The 19,666-nt window shown below is 38.9% G+C and overlaps 1 protein-coding gene across 1 annotated transcript in view; it reads left to right on the top strand.

Moving 5' to 3' along the window:
* The window catches only part of LOC133097342 (cyclin-dependent kinase 4 inhibitor B), a 126,454-nt gene extending 115,532 nt beyond the window's left edge, over positions 1 to 10,922 (top strand). The window contains exons 2-4 of the mRNA XM_061199212.1: positions 7,322 to 7,494; positions 7,692 to 7,953; positions 10,662 to 10,922. Coding sequence (XP_061055195.1) covers positions 7,322 to 7,494; positions 7,692 to 7,953; positions 10,662 to 10,922 — 696 coding nt within the window. The remainder of the gene's footprint in view (positions 1 to 7,321; positions 7,495 to 7,691; positions 7,954 to 10,661) is intronic.
* Positions 10,923 to 19,666: the final 8,744 nt, after the last annotated feature.

Raw genomic sequence — 19,666 nt, 5'->3', positions numbered from 1 at the left:
GGAGGGGGAGGGGAGGGGGAGGGGAGGGGGAGGGGGAGGGGAGGGGGAGGGGAGGGGGAGGGGGAGGGGAGGGGGAGGGGAGGGGGAGGGGGAGGGGAGGGGGAGGGGGAGGAGAAGAAGAAAGAAAGAAAGAGGGGAACTGATCGATTAGAAGAGACACAAGAGACTGGTAAAAATTTCAATCAATTTCAATGTGTTGATTTTATTTTCATCCTTATTCATATAAATAAATTATGAACAACAGTTTTTAAAAAGCAATGAAAAGTGATATGTGTAAAAATTAGAAGAGACTCCATAAGGACTGAATTGTGTCCCCCAAGATTCATATGTTAAATCTCTAACCCCCAGTACCTCAGAATGACTGTATTTGAAGATAGGGCATTAAGGTGATTACGTTAAAATAAGGCTGTTGGGGGGGGGTGCCCTAATCCAATCTGACTAGTGTCTTTATAAGGAGAGGAAATTTGGACACACTAAAGAGACACCAGCAGCTTGCATGCTCACAGGGCGACTATGTAAAGCGGCAGCAGGAGAGAGACCATCTGCAAGCCAAGGAGAGAAAACCAAAACTGAAAAAATAAAATTCTGTTGTTAAAGCCACCCAGTCTGTGGAATTTTGTTATGGCAGCCCTAGAAAACTAATACAGATGCTAAAATGATGTATATGTCCATCATTCAATTAGACTTAGAACCATTTATGGAGATATAGAAGGAGCTATACTGTGGATCCTGGAGCAATAAATCTCAACTGATGAAATGGAGAGAATCAAGCCTCCTGGTGAGATGGGAGTCATACATAGCTTGAAAAAGCCACGAAAATGATTCTGAATTTCTTTCTCTCCCAACTTAGAATCACTGTCTTAGATCCAACCAAAACACACACACACACACACACACACACACACACACACACACACAAGTGAGGACATGATTATGGAACTACTTCTCTTGGTTACTCAGCTGATTTTATTCACACTTTTATAGTGAGTTCATATATAGTTTCACCAACTAGAATATAAACATTTTCACTAGGGATCTGAATTATTTATAATATTGAAACTGATTCTATCCCTTCCCTTCTATTAACCTCCTAAATTCTATGCCAATTTACCGTTTACTTTCTCTCCCTTCTCACTTGTAAATAATCCGCCCTATTAAAAGGCAGAGCTGTGACTATTCCAAATTTCAATTGCCCACTATGTTCCCATCCATTTCATCTCTTAAATGTGTTTAAAGCATTAACAACAGGTTGTGTTTCACCCTAGAGACAGCTGGGTTTCAGGAAGAGGTAAAACGTTTCATTATCTCACTCTATTGTCCAAGACAAATGTGCTATTGTATTATGTGTGAAAAGTCACCTTTGAAGTCTATTAAGGATGTGTTGTGAGGTGAGCCATCTGGAAAACACAGTGTAGACTGAAAAATAATTATAAACTAGTTTATTGTGTTTTCTTTCCAGTTAAGCCTACAATGACAGCTGCTAAAAACCCTATGTAGTGTAAATGGTAGAGGCTCTGAAGCCACACAGGTTAGACTACACCTCCAGCAATGATTAGCTAGTATGCAAGTGACTTAACTTCTCTTTTGTCTTGCCTGTAAAAGTGAGATACGAGTGCATGTTGCATAAGAGTTTTATGAGGATTAAATAAAATAATACTTTAAAACATTTGGAACAGAGTAGACAAGTGTAATTTCTCCTCTCATCTTTTAAGCATAGAGGATATTTAATACTCTTTACATAGAGAATATTAGAAAATCCGATAATATTTGGAAACCAGGTTGAGCAGGTTGGTTTTGTAAAGAAGTCAACTGAACTTCCATGTAGTTTCCTTTAAATTTCAGCGGAGAAAAAGGCCTTGGAAAATCAAGTTTGAAACTTCGTCAGGAATTCTCAGTTTGCAGTGGGTTAGGACCACCCAGATTTTGCTTAATAGAGAAGCGCTGTCCGTGGTGCTAGTAACCACACATACCCCTGGCAAAGTTTTTCCCTGCCCAAAGTTCTTTTCCAGTCAATTTGTCTAGTGCAGCTCACATATCTGCCTCTGGGAAGATTATCAATATTTCTGCTCTTTGGGTTTTTTCCTATCTTAACATTCTTTACCTATGTCTCCTTCAACAACAACAACCATTCTCTTCCATCTTATCAACTTCAAATAGTTATTATTTTTTAGACACTTTGCCCATACCCACCACTTAAGAAGGTGGCTCAAATATTGGCTCAAGCTATATTTTACTAACCTTTTTGTTACGTTTTAGAGAAATCCAAGGCTCAAAGCAAGAACATAGGAAACAGTTAGTTTTCAATGCATTCTTTAAAGACTCTCTTCAGCTGCAACCCTCTAAGGAAATTCCCTGCACTTTTTAAGTTCCCCTCTTTCTTACTTCCAAGGTACCCTGTAGATGTACCTCTCAGTAAAGTTATCACATTAAATTGAAACTCTTTATTTGTTAATTTTGAGTGTCACTAGAAAGAGTTTCTTAAAATCTAAGAGCCTTTTTTATTTTTTAAGCACTGGCCAGCTTGTACCCACTCCACTCTTCCTCTCTTCTCCACCATGTCATATCTACCTATGCTGATGAAGCATGCAGTTTCAGAAGACTAGGCCAGGAAAATTCATTTCAGTTTAAGGAAAATTTATGATCTTAGCTTTCATGCTCAACTGGATTTGTAATTCATGCAGCCATATTTTTATGCAGTCATACAAGTATTCATTTTAGAGTTGTATACTTATATAGTAGTAGCAATAGTCATAGTAGTAGTAGTATATTCAAGCACTATTTTCATCCATCCCTACGTCTACCTTTTCAAAAAGCAAATCTGCATGTAATCTGTTGCTTTACATCTGAGTTCTTGAGTACCTTGATTATCCATCGCTAGTAGCCTTTCCTTCAGTTCCTCAATCCTAATGCTGTCTTGTCATAGGACAGAACTCTCATAAGAGTAAATTCTATCCTGAACTCATTTTGGTTGGGAAACCTGAAACTTTACCTAGGTTTCCTCTGTTGTTCTGTTCATGAACTAGGATTCCATTTCATCCTGGATGGCCCTCCTCTGGAACCCAGACATCGCTACCTCTCTGACCATTGCCAGGAGTGGCTCTATTTATCATATTTTGTAATCCACATGAGGAATTCATATTTTCCATCCTTACAATTCTAATATCTGTGGCCTGGAAATCTTGGTTCATATAGAGGGAACAATTTTACCATGAGCTGTTGGAAGAGTCCCATTTAAGCTCTAGATGCTGCCCAATCACTTCAGGCTCTTCATGCTAAGAGACCAGTTAGGAAGTAAAGGAGTCATCTCTCCTAAAGAGGATAATTGATCATGTTTATCAGGAAAAGATAGGGCTTCTGAATCTAGAAGCATTCAGGAAAAAAGCATTTGATATCCAGGTAATCCACTGGAATATCTCGATATTTTTCTGTCCAATTGTGATAGTAAATGGACAAGTATACCAGCCATGGTCTGAAAAGGGCATGGTTACTAGCTCACAACTCTCAGGAATGGGGGTCTACTTAACCTACTAAGTTAGACACTTAGATAACTAGATGTGCTAAGAGTGAGGGAATCTAGAAAGGGAGTTGAAGAGGGAGACAAGGATTATTAGTAGTGGCTTTGTAACCAGCTGCAGTAGCAAGGGCTGTAGTTGTCTCCCTAACCTTCACAAGTATTCTGACTTGCTGTAGGGGTGAACTAGACTTCAAATTAGAATATACCAAAGGAGAAATTATAGAGCTGAGAAAGAGGAGACTGTTATTACAATAAAAGTGGGAAATACATTTTCTACATTTATTTAAACTAAAAAAGAGAGAAAGTTCAAACATTTTTCACACACCCCCACCCCCTGCCTCTGGTACCACCAATCTGTTTTCTGTATTAATGAGCTTGATTATTTTTCTTTTGTTTCTTGGGGGGTGGAGGATTGTTTTTGTTTAGATTCCACATATAAAAGAGATCATATGGTATTTGTCTTTCTCTGTCTGACTTATTTCACTTAGCATAATGCCCTCAAGGTCCATTCACATTGTCATGAATGGGAAGATTTCAGTCTTTTGCGGCTGATATATATATATCAAGTTCTTTATCCATTCATCCATCAGTGGACACCCAGGTTGTTTCCATATCTTGGCTATTGTAAATAATTTATATGTCTTTCTGAGTTAGTATTTTCATTTTCTTCAGATAAATACACAGAAGTGGAATTGCTGGATCATACAGTAGTTCTATTTTTAATTTTTTGAGGAAACTCCAACTGTTTTCCACAGTGGCTGCATCAATTTACATCCCACGAACAGTGCACAGGGGTTGCCTTTTCTCCACATCCTCACCAACACTTATTATTTCTTGTCTTTTTGATAATAGATATTTTAACAGGTGTGAGATATCTTACTGTGGTTTTGATTTGCATGTCCCTGGTGATTAGTGATGTTAAGCATCTTTTCATGTACCTGTTGGCCATCTGTATGTTCTTTGTAAAAATGTCTATTCAGACCTTCTGCCCATTTTCTAATTGGATTGCTTGTTTTTTTGCTACTGAGTTGTATGAGTTCTTTATATGTTTTGGATATTAGTCCCTTATCAGATATATGGTTTGGAAATATTTTCTCCCATTCATAGGTTGCCTTTCATTTTGTTGATGGTTTCCTTTTCTGTGAAGAAGCTTTTTAGTATGATGTAGTCCCACTTACTTATTTTTGCTTTTGTTGTCAGAGTCAAAAAGTCATTGCCAAGTCCTATGTTGAGGAGCTTACTGCCTATGTTTTCTTCTAGGAGTTTTATGGTTTAAGGTATTACATTCATGTATTTAATTCATCTTGAGTTAATTTTTGTGTATGTTGTATGATAGCTGTCAAGTTTCATTATTATGCATGTGGCTGTCCAGTTTTCCCCATACCATTTATTGATGAGGCTCTCCTTTCCCCATTGTATATTCTTGGCTCCTTGGTCATAAATTAATTGGCCACATAAGTGTGGGTTTATTTCTGGGCTCCCAGTTCTGTTCCATTGATCTATGTATCTGTCTTTATGCCAATACCATACTGTTTTAATAACTGTAGTTTTGTAATGTAGTTTGAAATCAGAAAGTATGATGCCTCCAGCTTTGTTTTTCTTTCTCAAGATTGCTTTGGCTATTTGGGGATTTTTGTGGTTCCATAGAAATTTTAGTACTATTTGTTCTATTTCTTTGAAAAAGGCCATTGGCATTTTGATAGGGAGTGCATTGATTCTGAAACTCTATTTGTTGGTTTAAATGCCACTAGGGAGAGTTTCTTAAAATCTAGGACCCATATCTTATCCAACTGTGAACTGTGTTATAGGATATGCTGAACTAAGTTTTGTTGAACTAAATTTAATTACTGAATCCATTAGAGGGAAGATCCAACAATACTCCTTTAAAAGGCAACCTGCCTTGTTGCATTTGGCTGTGCACTAAATTTCAGAGTAATCAGGCTGTTCTGATGAAGATATTCTTGACTAAGCCCATTTGCCACCACACCCACCAATATCAGTCTAGTGACTCAGCCCCTCCAGGTAACTGGCAAAGAAGCAATGCCATTCATTTCAAAGACTCTGGCTTCCTACCGTCCATCTTTTCTCTTCCTTCTCCCGTTCAACTGGCACACCTGTGATCCCCAATACACTGTGCATGGGAACTGGCCTCTAAGACTAGACAAAAACAGCTCATCCATGCTTTTCACCCAGCAGTAGACTTCTACTTCTGGCCAGACCAGAATAGAATCATCATCAACAAATAAAAAGACAGTTTTTTCCTAGATAAGAATGGAGGTTCAAATAAGAGTGAAAGGTAGAGAGAAGAGATATGGGGACATATGCATATGTATAACTGATTCACTTTGTTATAAAGCAGAAACTAACACACCATTGTAAAGAAATTATACTCCAATAAAGATGTTAAAAAAAAAAGAGTGAAAGGTAGAGGAATTAAGAACCTGAAAACTAAGAAATGTGGTGTGGTGAGAGAGAGAAAAATTGTTATTAATGCTGCCCCCTTCCCTTCCCCATCCAGGTTAATTTCAACTCTGTTGAGGCTCAGTCAGCAAATCTTTAGCCATAACCACCACTTCCATGCCACCCCGTACCCTGTCTGTAAAGAGCTCTTCTTTATTCTACAGTGGATTGGGAGGAGGGGAATCCAAGCTAAGATATGCTAAAAGAAACATGTGGAGTCTCTCATTTGTGAGTAAGCAAGCAATTGCCCTCCCTTTAAGATTGTGTTTCTCAGCACTCTAAACCAAAAATGATGTTATAGATAAGAGCTGTTAAATGTTAGGAGCATTCTCATGTAGCTCCTCACCAAAGTTTTCAGGCAACAGATACATAACTTGTGGTTCTCTTCCTATTTCAGCAGAGCACCACCTGTAATTTTTTTTAACCTTAAAAGCAACGCATATGTTAATACAAACTCACTTAGGAAGATTAGGAAGAAAAGCAAAGCACTTGGCCTTTAAATCTTCAGAAGTGGGTTTAATTACAGGTTCAGCCTGTTTAATGACAGGTCCAGAACCACATCCCTGTTTTATTATGTTTCATTATTACTGCATAATTTCCTTTATTACCCATGATAAATGGAAATCAAATACTTGCTGAGGTGGGTTTAAATAGGTAAGAGTGCAAACAAAAATAGACTGTTCAAATATCATGAAACTGGGATCTCAGATTCTTAAAATATATATTTATATTTTTAAGTGAGGTACCAAGCTATAACTCTCAATCTCAAACTAGCTGTGTGTGAGAGATGTCTTTTCGTTTTTCTTGTTTTGTTTTGTTTTAGGATTGTATCCATAATTCAAAGATGAAAAGAATAAAAAGCACATTCAAAGCAGGATTGTCAGGATTTTTCACTTAGACTGATTTTTGGCTCATTCAAGTAGGAAGATACCCCCCCACACACACACACACACAAATTGCTAAGGTTGATGCAAGACGTGAAGCTAGTGAAGTTCAAGTACCGCCTGGGGATGAATTTAACCAGCATGACAGGTGCAGAGCTGTCACTTTAAGACATCTTAAGAGAGACGAGGTTATTTTAAATGTCTTTCTCTCAGCCTTTCGATCACACAGGGAGCGACTAACTTCTCCTAGGGAAACCAGCTGGCCCGGACGGAAGGAATAGAAATCCTCTGCTCCGCCTGCTGGAGGGAGGTGATTAAGGGCTGAGTGCACTGATTCGACCTTTCCAAAAAACGTAGCCTAGGATTGCTGGACACCCCGCAGCGAGTTGCGCAGCGGGCTCCGCTCTGCGGTGTCTGGCGCGTGCGGCCGGGCACCTTCTGGGCTGCTCTTCCTGGCCCCTAGCCTCGCGGCTGTAACATCAGCTGCCTGCCAGGCCTCCAAACCAGCACAGTGGGACATGCCCGAACGGACAGGGGGCGGAGCCTAAGGAGGTGGGAAGCACCCAGCCCGACTGCCCAGCTGGAAACGAACTCAGTCCCTGCCGGCTCTCCATTCCGCCAGAGTGTAGCTCGGCGGTGAGGACGCTGCAACGCGCGCGCACTCTGCGGCCAGAGTGGATTCGCGCGACGTTGCGGCTGCGCGAGGGGCCTTTTCCTAGGAGCCATCCGGGAAAAGCCCGGCTTAACTACGGGCCTTTCGGCCATTGGACGGACCCTCCAAGCCACAGAAGGACGGCGAAAGGGGACTGAAGCTGAACTGAGCTCTTTCCTAGTGGGGAGAGCCCGCTAGGGCGAGGTGGGAAGGGGGGGTGGGGCGTGTTGCGAAGCTCACGGCCAGCGGTGGATTATCCGGGACACTTTGCGCCTGGGGGCTGCGAAGTGAGCGAGGAAGACAAGGGCATGCTCAGTGGTGGCGGCGGTGATGAGGGCCTTTCCAACGCCGCGGCGCGGGGGCAAGTGGAGGCCGTGCGGCAGCTCCTTGAAGCCGGTGCGGATCCCAACAGACTCAACCGCTTCGGGAGGAGCCCGATCCAGGTAGCTGGGGGCCCCGGGCCTCGCCGGCAGGGGGCGCACAAACACGGCGCCGCGGCCTCCGTGGGAAGCGGCTGGGGACTGAGATCTCCACCGACTTAGACCTTTGTCTCTCTTGCTGGAGTATTGAGCTCAGTTGTAAAGCAGGTTTTCACCCACAAAAAACTCTAAAGAAAGGTATTGGAAACCCCACTACTTGTTTGGTTTTCTTTTTAATGAGGGAAAAAAGACCAATATCCCCTCTCCCATTTCATAAGAGATGCAAGGGATAGGTTCAACTGGAGAGGAAAGGGGAAAAAGAGGTTATTTGGGAAGGAGAACTGTTTTGTCTTATCTGTTTGTCTTTCAACAAACAGCGGTCAACTTTCAACGATAGAGATAATTAAACTGCAAGGTACACAATTTGGATTGAATTTAAGGAATCATACAAAATCACAGCACGTGAAAAAAAAATCGCCCTGAATCTTTAAGCTGTGATGTGAAATTTTGTATTCTTTCCTCATACAGACGAATTGAATACAAAGAAAAAAGACAGGATTCCTCAACTACAATACTTAATTCTTTTTATGTTAGCAGTGTCTCTTGAGTGTTACATAAGAAAAAAATGTGCTTCTATATATTTTTGTTTAGTTATACTGAATGCTTGGATTACATAAGCATTGCTGCAGCTTTGTTAAATGGCAAAGGGTCTTCATAAATAATTAGCCTCTTCATTGTTAAAATTCATTTATTCAATATGTTTAACTATTAATCCCACTTTAGTGCTAAATATATTTTTTAATTTCTTTAAAATCTAAGGTAATGTTTTGTGTTTTACTGTTGACTATTATGGTCATATTTCGTATTCACCTCACAATCACCTTCCAGAACCAAGCCGTTATTAAGGAATCTTATTAATTGTGTAGATTTTAAAGAAAATATGTATTCATTCATTTTGAATTCATAGAAAATATTGGAAGAAATGACGGATTGTTTAAAGCAGCAACAATATGTAAAGTAGCTCTTAAAGACTTCAAATTATATTCATTGTAGAAAGAGGTTTGTCGTTTTTAATTCACCACATTCTGAGATATTAAGAACCACTTTTCCCCCTCTTCTCTATGTATGAAATGCCCTTTACATCACTAATAGAAATCATATCATGGTTTCTAAGGGAGGAAATAGATGTTTTTAATATCCATGAAACAAAAAAATTTTGCATACTATCTTTTGATTCCGTGGTACATTTTAAAACATAAACTCACAAGAACATATAACAACATTTTGTATATTTAATTATCAAAAATTATTTTATTATATATGGAATCTAAAAAAAAAATGGTTCTGAAGAACCTAGGGGCAGGACAGGAATAAAGACACAGATGTAGAGAATGGACTTGAGGACACGGGGAGGGGGAAGGGGAAGCTGGGACGAAGTGAGAGAGTGGCATGGACATATATACACTACCAAATGTAAAATAGATAGCTAGTGGGAAGCAGCCACATAGCACAGGGAGATCAGCTCAGCGCTTTGGTGCTTTGTGACCACCTGGAGGGGTGGGATAGGGAGGGTGGGAGGGAGATGCAAGAGGGAGGAGATATGGGGATATATGTATATGTATAGCTGATTCACTTTGTTATAAAGCAGAAACTAACACACCATTGTAAAGCAATTATACTCCAATAAAGATGTTTAAAAAAATAAAATAAAGGAAATTGGAAACTTGAATGGATAAACATTAAAAAAATTGTTTTATTGTTAAAATAAGAAAGTAAATACTTGCATAATGTACATGTACACAAATGGATACTATAGGATTACTGCTCCAAAACATCCTTTTTCTAAATTATGCATTGCTCTGATGTGACTGCTAAGATCCAAGCTCTTTTTTAGATAGCGAAATGTTTACTATTCAACATTATAAAATCCTGTACAATGTAAATATAGTGTTTATTTTACATTACCTCCAATATATTATCCTCTAAACTTTAGCCTTTATCTATAATGTTAAATATTAAAAGTGGTGAACCATTCATTAAAAACAAATAATTTGTTTTCATCATCTTATAAAACTATGCATGACTTTACTTGTTCCCTTCTATCTCCAATTTTGGCTCCAATTGTGGGACTGTATTCCCTTTATAAGCAGAGACATATACAACAGTGAAAAGCAAACGCCTTCCACAGGGGATTTACTGCAAGAACTAAACAAAGTAAACCTTGTTTTAGACTTAGTTGTTTCTTATTTTCTCTCCTAAAGCACTGCTCTTAACTTCTAAAATAAATATATCAGCTGACTGCCTAGTAAATTTTTTAGACTGGGATTATGGCTGGGGTAGAGGGAAGAAAAAGGAAAATAATTTAAGACTTTAAAAGTCTTTTAACTCCACCCATAAATCATTTAACAAAATAGACTCCCCTGTTTCAATGGAAATTTTAAAGAAATCTCCCACAACGGCGATAAGCAGTTTATCATCAGCTCTTTCTTGTCTTCCCACGTTTGGAGAATAAAATGGAACTAATTAGGGCTGAGTAGAGTATAATTGGGGCTGGGGCTGGGGCTGGGGCTGGGGCCGGGGCGGGGGGGGGGGGGGGATGGCATTGCGTCAGCAAATGAAGCTTAACTAGACTCCTGAGGCTTGTAAGAGCCTCTGGATCATGAATAGGTATTTCTTTGAGAAGACTCTACCTGCCCCCACCCCAGTCCTGACCGCTCTGCTCTCTCCGGCAGGTCATGATGATGGGCAGCGCCCGCGTGGCCGAGCTGCTGCTGCTCCACGGTGCGGACCCCAACTGCGCGGACCCCGCCACCCTCACCCGACCCGTGCACGACGCCGCCCGGGAGGGCTTCCTGGACACGCTGGTGGCGCTGCACCGAGCCGGGGCGCGGCTGGACGTGCGCGACGCCTGGGGCCGCCTGCCCGTGGACCTGGCTGAGGAGCGGGGCCACCGCGACGTTGCTCGCTACCTGCGCGCGGCCGAGGGAGACTGATGGCGCGTGCACACAGCCGCTTCAAACGACTTTTCTTTTCTCTCCAGTTCCCCACCCCAACTTAGTTCAATGAGGTCTGCAAACGTGGAGCGGCGGAAGTCTTCCTGGGCGACCTGATTCCCCGCAGGGAAGGAGGGGCAGACCGGGAAGAAATTTTCTTTCTCTTTTTTTCTCTGGGTGGAGCCCTCGACACTCACCGTGAAGTGAAACGCAGAGAGGTGGGGCAAATGGATTTCCAGCGAGATTTAGGAGCCGAATGTGGAATTCCCAGGTTTATTTTTCAGGGTTTTCTGGCGAAAAGAGGCACGTGAAGAAATCCGCGAAGGAACCCAAGTGCTGCGAATCTTCACACAAAAGATGGTGGGGCGGAGTGGGAGGCGGCGGTGACTGGCATTCGGGTGCGAGGCAGGTGATAACGTTCGCCCCACTGACCTAGAAGGAACCCCCCTGTAAGCCCCCACTTCAGGCGTTAGGCCCTGGGGATATGAGGGCAAAGCTGAAGACGGAGGACCAAGCAATGATGACGGTCGTCGTGGGCTCGCTCTTTACAAGCTGCACGGAGCAGAGCAGGTCACGTGCAAAACGCTCCATACTGGAAGCCTTGGGGACTCGCGCCCAGCTCCACCGGATAGTGACGGGGAAGAGAGGACCCGGAAGCCACCTCGAACTTGCCCGCTTATTCTAAAGTCCCCAGGGCAAGGTGGTTCTGAACAGCTCTCCGAGAGGGGCGCTCGTTTGCTGTTGTTAAATCAAGGCGAGATTCTTGCGGCGTTCCAGCAGAGTCCGCGCACAGACTGAAGTCGGGGATTGTAGCGAGAGCAACTGTAGGTAGGCCGTTAACTGTAACGATTTGTTTAATCTATAAACGGTAGGATACAGAGAGCCCCCTGTAAATTGCCACTTGAAAAGATTTCGTGATATTTTGTACTTCTGGGTGGTTCTTCAGTAGCAGTCTTACTTACGGAGACTTTAAATAACAAAGTAACTCGTGGCCCTTGGGAAAGAGGTGAGGAAGAACTGCAGTTTTTACGAGAAGCTATGGCACAGTGGCAACGCCCAGATTACTTTGATCCTTAACCTATTTATTTCTTTGTTAAATTTTCTGTTTCCTTTACTACTGTCTCAGGGGGTCAAACTATGAAATATTACAAATGTATTTCAGAAGATCCATGCACTTACCCAGTAAATTATCTCGGGATATTTCCCAAAGGGTTGCTAAAAGAGTAGATTGAATATAAAACTGTTGAAAATATATGATGATGGCTCGTGGAATGTCTTAATATCTGCTGAACAAACTAAAGGTGTACTGTTTGGGGATTTAATTTCCAGTGTTGCTTGATACATTACAGCATTGGAATAACTGATATTTCACTGTTTAATGTAAAAAAATTGAGATTGGACTCCAAGATTTTGGCTTAAAACATGATTCCATTCCTAATTTAAAGAAGTTGTGGAATCTGATGACAACCTGATATTAAGAGAAACTAAATCAAGAAAATGTGGTTGGGTACTATAGGGTTCTGTGAGATCCACAGCCATATATATATATATAATATATATATATATATATTTGGCAAAACCAAAACATCACACATTATTGAAAAATCAAGTACCCCCTGGTTGCACTGAAATAGTAATTTATGAATACATGTAAAAGTAAATTCAGATTTCAAATCCACCTGGTAGGCAGATTTGGTCAATGTGCTTTATCAGCAGCACAAGAAGTATGTACTGTTAAATCTGTTTAAGATTTCACTTTGAAGGATACATGCAAGCAAATATAGCTCTATGTACATGAGCCCTGCTTCTGGCTCTATTGTGCAATTACAGAAAAATATACATGTTAATTTCTGTATCTAAATCTAAAATATTATCAAGGTTTGTACACATCTTACTACCTGACCTTCATTGCAAGATCTGGAAGTGAAATAAATTCAGAATTCAATAATGTATTAATTTGACCTCATTTTTATATTTCTTTTTTCAGCCGAGTGAATGGATGAGAAAACAAGGATGATTTACTATGAAAGCAAAATCTATTTAAAATTTCCTGTGTTCTAATGGCTAAAATTAGTAATTTCAGATATAAGGAATGAAATAGATTCAAAGAGAGCTCAAGATCCATACAGCTCCAAATAGCTTTGGGAAAGTGTGTTCGTAGGAATGCTTTATGATATTTTATTTCTATATTATGACAAAAGCAATATGAATATGGTGTCCAGGACCAAATTAGTTCATTTTATGAAGCTAGGTAACTGACCTTCAGCAAATAAATAAAACTAATTTAACTTAGACCAACCACATTGAGATTCTATATTGTCCTTCCTTTATGGGAAATGTTAAAAACAAACTACTTGTGTGTTAATATGTAATAATGAATAGGGATTTTTTTTTACCACCTCTGCAAGTATCAATTATTTTAAAAAAACAAAAGAAATGCTTATTTTCCTTTTATGCTTTATCAGAGGCTGATTATTTTTATGATAGGGTGTAATTTTTCCAATGTTCAAGATGTTGCCAGTCTACCAAAAAAAAAGAAAAGAAAAAAGATCAAGTAGAATTAGTAATCTTCAAAAATGATAGAAATAATATTGGAAGCACTCTTGTGGACTGCCTTCTGAAACAAATGCAAAAGCTGGTGTCATCTACAGTCATCTTCTTAGCAGACTAAGAAGTCTGCTTTGGTATTTATGTCAGCAGCTAATCATAACCAAAATCTGACATGACTACTAAGTTTTCGCTATCAACAAACTATTTCATTATCTTGTGAAAACTTGAAGAATAAATTTTAGGTTGGCATAATTTCACAGTGTTCAATTACCAAGCTTAAAAAGATGGGAAGGGGGAGAAATACATAAGAAAATAAGAACATTTTAATTTTAAAAATTACTTGAAGGAGCAACAAGAGTTGAATCACAATACTTTCAATATCTTCTCCTGTTCTATTTATAATCCCAGGGAAGAAAGAGGGAATGAAGCAGAGAGAAATTAGGACTTGATTGGAAGGTAGAAAACCTGGGTTCTGGTATTAGTTCTTCAACTAATTCAATATATGACCTACGAAATCATGTGACATGATTAGCCCCAATTTCCTCATCTATAAAAGATGGGAGTTGGACTAGATTACTTCTAAGCTCCCTACCATCACTAAAGTTTTATCGCTTTATAAGTTTGTTGCATACATGACTGCAATGGGGTCTTATATTTTATTAGTAATGATTTTGCCATTTTGCTTGTCTGAGCCAAGAAAAGCTATATAAAGGAATAGAGAGAAGAGATGCATTTTTAAATTCTGGAGCCCTGGGGGGTGGGGGATCTTCATAAGCACCACCTCCACCAGTTAGTTGAGAAGTTACCAACAAGTTTGTGGAAACTAGCACAGAAAAGATGCTTTGCAAAATAAATATGTTTATTATGTTAATTATATGTTAATAAACATAATTATATGTTAATTTTAAGCTCTTTCTTACTTCATCTTACCTCTGATTTTTTTTTCTGTTGCATTTTGCATTTCTCTCATGTGACTCATAGCCACCAAAAGAATTCACTTCTTTAAGTGAGATAAGCAGGTAGACCCAATAAATTTATTAAAATAATGCTGAAGTAGGTGTTTACAAACTAATGTAAATGCTCTGAAAGAAACAGTGTTTTTTAAGTAAACATATAACAAGTGATACTGACCTAAATGAGGTTGGTATAGGAGTTGGAACCAAGAAAAAATGTTGGGGGTATTGGAAGGAATAGAAATTGCAAAGGCACGAGAATGCTAAAATATGTAGAAAAGTCATTAGAAGATGAATAACTCTCTGTAAATAGCTGCTGTGGAGTTTACAGACCCATTTCTAAAGGTCCGTTCTTTCTTGTTTGTTTCCATTGGATTCCATGAAGTTTTAGGTCCCTAAATGTTGCCTGGGTGATAGTAGGAACCAGCTGGTCAGGGAAGAGCTCTGTATCACCTCAATATCAATACATGTTGATTTATATTACTGTGCTTAATATGTAATCCATGCCAGTTACATATTATTTCATTAGTAGCACTGGCTTCAAAGCAAAATTTCCTGTATTACATAATTAACAAAGGGATGATATATACAAGTTACCATTTCTATAAAGTATTTTTTTCCTTTATGGAAGGAATGCTATTAAAGTCTGAGTGAGGAATTCAAGAGGCCAAAAAGGACTCCTACCATTTGTAAAAGCTGATCCTGAGAAAAGTTTTATAGAAAATCAAGACAGTAGGGAATGAGCAGATTCCCATTATTTCAGGCCTGGGAATATTTCACAAACCCCACCAGCGTGTAGACCATAAGCAGTTTGTTTTGGTTTTATTTGATTAATTCTGTTAAACTACTGATCCATCTTCCACAAAACACCACGATGCCTCTCCTCCTTCTATTCCTTTTGTTACTTTCTTTTCATCTCATTCTCTGCCCTCCTGAAATGGCTGACTTGTATTATAATTTGAAGTTTGAAATCAGTATAAACCAAAGATTTTTCTGGGAAAAAAAACTATGAAGATGATACACAGACTGTCTCACAGATATCTACGTTTTATTGGAAATTTACAAAGGAACCCCAAACACCTGTTAATGCCCTTCTCATTCAGAAGCCCCTGACATTAGACCTCCAGTAGATCTATAGAGTCAGTGCTGGCACATAAAATGTTTTACAACAGAGTTAAAGTGAAAACTTTAAGAGCAATTACAGTAATTAAACCATGGCTCATTTCCCTTTCAAATTTGGCCTTCTCCCAAAATGCATAAACTATTTGTCTATCTTCTCTTTGGAATACTCTATATTATGAAAGGATTGGTGCTACTTCCTTTGAACCCTTTCTTGTGTGACCTCAGGGTCTCCATTTCATTTTAACCAAACGCCACTCTACCTTCTTCTCACTTTACAAATTTCTTCATCCCCTTGCCTTAGCTGAAAACTGGGTCTCCCTGAGAATTCCACTTTCTTCTGACCAAATAATAGGTACTGAGCTGTGGATAAGAGTGGGAGTCAGAACCAGTCATGAGTGTCTGCTGTTTGGGTGGCTTTCAGTATAGTCCTAAACCAGACAGGTAAAGGTTATTCATTGTTCTTCAGTTTTCACTCATCTCATAGTATAAATAATTGCATTTTGTTTTCCTTATCAAATTAAGTTGTAAATAATTTCAATGTGTGTCATTATGTATTTTATAATATGTTTATAAGAGATAACATATAAACATAAAACAGTAAACATTTTTTCTGTTCACAAAGCCACAGATAGGTCAACAGATTATGACAACACACAGAGTTTTCTTCTGAAGGGTGAATGTTGGAAATATTTATATCCAATGGCTTCTCATTCTGTCTGTGGGTTATGAGTACTAAGCTCTATCACCTTTCCTAGGGCACAGCAGTACCCTGTACAGTCTCCTATATCTGCCCCCAATATGCCACCTTAGAGTTATAAGCTATAAACTTGCCTAAAATATTTTGTCATCCTCTACTACTCTCTAATGTCTAGACTGCCTTGGACAGTTAGAGATATCATATATGGATCCATTCCAGAGCTGCAGGAGCCTTTTGATCTGTTTAAATCCCACCTTGAACAGAAGAATTTAATGTCATCCCCTTTCTAGGGAAAAATTACATGACATTTCATTTTACATTCACCCCCAGGTATTTATTATATCTGTACAATGATGGTGCTGTCCCCATCAGTCATTTGAGACCAACATATAGGGAAGTTGTTCTCAACCCTGGCTCTCAATCATTCATGTTCTAAATTTTGAATTCACTGACCAACTTCAGGACTACAAAATTAGAATCTCTAGTTTTGGAGCCAAAAATTTCCATAGTTGTTACTCTGAAATTCTTGTTCATGGTAAACTTTCAAACAGTACAGAAAGTAAACAGAATTAATATCTCCTGAAACCTCCCTATCCACCATTCTCACTATCCAGGAGTAACCACTATTTTTAAAAACTTTTAATCAACTTCCCAGAAATATAGGTACACATAATTGTAAACAGCCCTGCCCCAACACACACATTTAGGAAACCATTCTGCAACTTGTTTTTTTTGATAGTAGATCTTTGACAACTTGCATTAGGAAATAAAGGTGCACTTCATTTTTTGTATAGCTGCATAGTTTTGTATTTTATGGATAAACCCAAATTTTTTAAAACCAGTCTCTTATTGACAAACATGTAAATTATTTCTTTTTTTTTTTTGCTACTACATATGCTGCTATAAAGAACCTTTTTTTCATCCTTGTATGAGCAATCTGTAGCAATTTATAGAAGTGATATTGCTGAGGCTAAAGGTACATCTCTCTCTTTTTCTCTCACACAAACACACACATACCATGTATGTCTGCACATATGTGTGTATAAAAATCTTTCCATACTTATGTACGTATATATATGTGTGTATGTGTATATCTTCAATAATATATATACACGTATATATGCATATATACTTTTCATACTTAGATGAGTTATAGGAGTGGAACTGCTGAGTCAAAGGGTAATACATATATACATGCATATGTAATATGTATTTCTTTCCATACGTATATACACACTACATAAACAGTATACATATTTCCATACATCTATTTATGTATGTGTATATTTGCATACATAAACTCAGTGGAATTGCTGAGTCAAAGGGTATGTATATGCACATACAGTTTTAATAAATACTGTAAAGTTGCCTTCCAAAATGAATGTACCAAGTTACAATAGTATGTAAGAAGATTGTTTTCTGACAACTTTGCCAATGTTATCACTCTTTTTATTTTTGCCACACCTGTAGGTATATGTCAGTGTTTTTGTTACATTTCTTTACTAACCAGTAAAACTGAATATATTTTCATAATTTTTTGACCATTTGACTATTTGAATATCCTCTACTCTAAACTGCCCATTATATTATTTGCTAACTTTTCTACTGGGTTATTTTTTTACTTATTTATGTATTTATATATTCTATAAGTTAATATTTTATATGTGTTCAAATAATAGTTTTAAAATCTTCTAGTGTTTTGTGCCTTATACCTTTGGGGTTTTTAGTTTGAGCATGTGCAATATTAGGAAAGTTTCTCACAGAATTTTGATAATCAAGCGATACCTGAGGTGGTAAGACGGGAATAAAGACACAGACCTACTAGAGAATGGACTTGAGGATATGGGGAGGGGGAAGGGTAAGCTGTGACAAAGTGAGAGAGTGGCATGGACATATATACACTACCAAATGTAAAATAGCTAGTGGGAAGCAGCCGCATAGCACAGGGAGATCAGCTCAGTGCTTTGTGACCACCTAGAGGTGTGGGAGAGGGGGTGTGGGAGAGGGAGGGTGGGAGGGAGGGAGATGCAAGAGGGAAGAGATATGGGAACATATGTATATGTATAACTGATTCATTTTGTTATAAAGCAGAAACTAACACACCATTGTAAAGCAATTATACTCCAATAAAGATGTTAAAAAAAAGAAAAAAAGAGATACCTGAGGGAAAAAGCTAGTGTCCTAGGATATCACGGCTAGGGGGTAGTTGGGTGGCGTGGCACAGACAAGGTATTAGTAAAATGCCCTCTCCTATCTCTGCCTGTGGGATGAATTTGCTGATCGAAAATAGAAAATCATTTTAAAAAATAGAAAATAATTTTCCTCCATTCAGAAACTCAGATCTGCCAAGTCAGTTTTTAGGCCAAAGGAAGAGAGCAAAGAAAAGCTCCGACATTCAATGATCCTCTTTCTGCAAAAATGACCCATCAATAGCTCACTTCCTATTGACTCTGTTTAGTACAACAGAAAGGGCACAAGGCTTTTAGTCCAAAGACCTTCTTAATGATTCCAGCCCTGGCACTTGCTGGCTATAAAGTATCTAAGATTTGAGTGCCTCTAGGCCTCAGTCTTCTCACCTGTAAAATAGGGTAGTAATCCCAAATTCAAAGAGCCGCTGGGAGGATAAGTAATACAAGCGAAAGTGTGCACAAATAACACTGCTCAGCTCTTGATCATACTGTTCTTGAAGAACACAAAGCCAAAGTCATCTGGAATTCCAAACGTGTTTGGAATGCCACAAATTAGTTGTGTTGCTAAAGATTCATCTTCATAATTGTATTTTCCTTAGTCTAATATTAAAATTAGATAGAATTCCCCTGCATACCACAACTAACAAAACACAGGTGTTGGGTAGCAGGGGAAAACCAAGATGGAATTTAAGTTTAAGTTTTAAATTTTATATTCATTGAACACAGAGCTTACTGTATAGTAATCTTACTCAGTGCTCTTACTCAAATGGCATTCCTCTGAAGTGGGTAACTCCCCTTATCCCCAGAACAAGTTTGGGCGGAGAGGAAATGGTTATAGGTTAAGCTATACAGGCCCAATCAATACAGACAGATCCCAGAATTTAAACTTGGTTGGGAAACTGAGGCTCAGCAGACCTTTCAGGCATAATAGGATAATGTGAGGTTTAATTTTATGTGTCAACTTGGCTAGGCTGTGGTACCCAATTGTTTGGTCAAACACCAGTCAAGATATTGCTGTAAAGGTATTTTTTTAGATATAATTAACATTTAAATCCATAGACTTTAAATAAAGCAGATTATCCTCCATAATCTGTGTGGGCCTCATCCAATTAGTTGAAGGCCTTAAGTGAAAAGAGGTTGCCCAAGGAAGAAGAATTCTGTCTCCAGGCTGCCTTCTGACTCAAAACTGCAACATCAACTCCTCCCTAGGTCTCCAGCCTGCCTACTTGTCTT

The sequence above is a fragment of the Eubalaena glacialis genome, chromosome 9 (assembly GCF_028564815.1).
Source record: "Eubalaena glacialis isolate mEubGla1 chromosome 9, mEubGla1.1.hap2.+ XY, whole genome shotgun sequence".
NCBI lineage: Eukaryota > Metazoa > Chordata > Mammalia > Artiodactyla > Balaenidae > Eubalaena > Eubalaena glacialis.
Note: the sequence above shows the minus strand (reverse complement) of the source record. Positions and strands in the feature narration are given on the sequence as shown.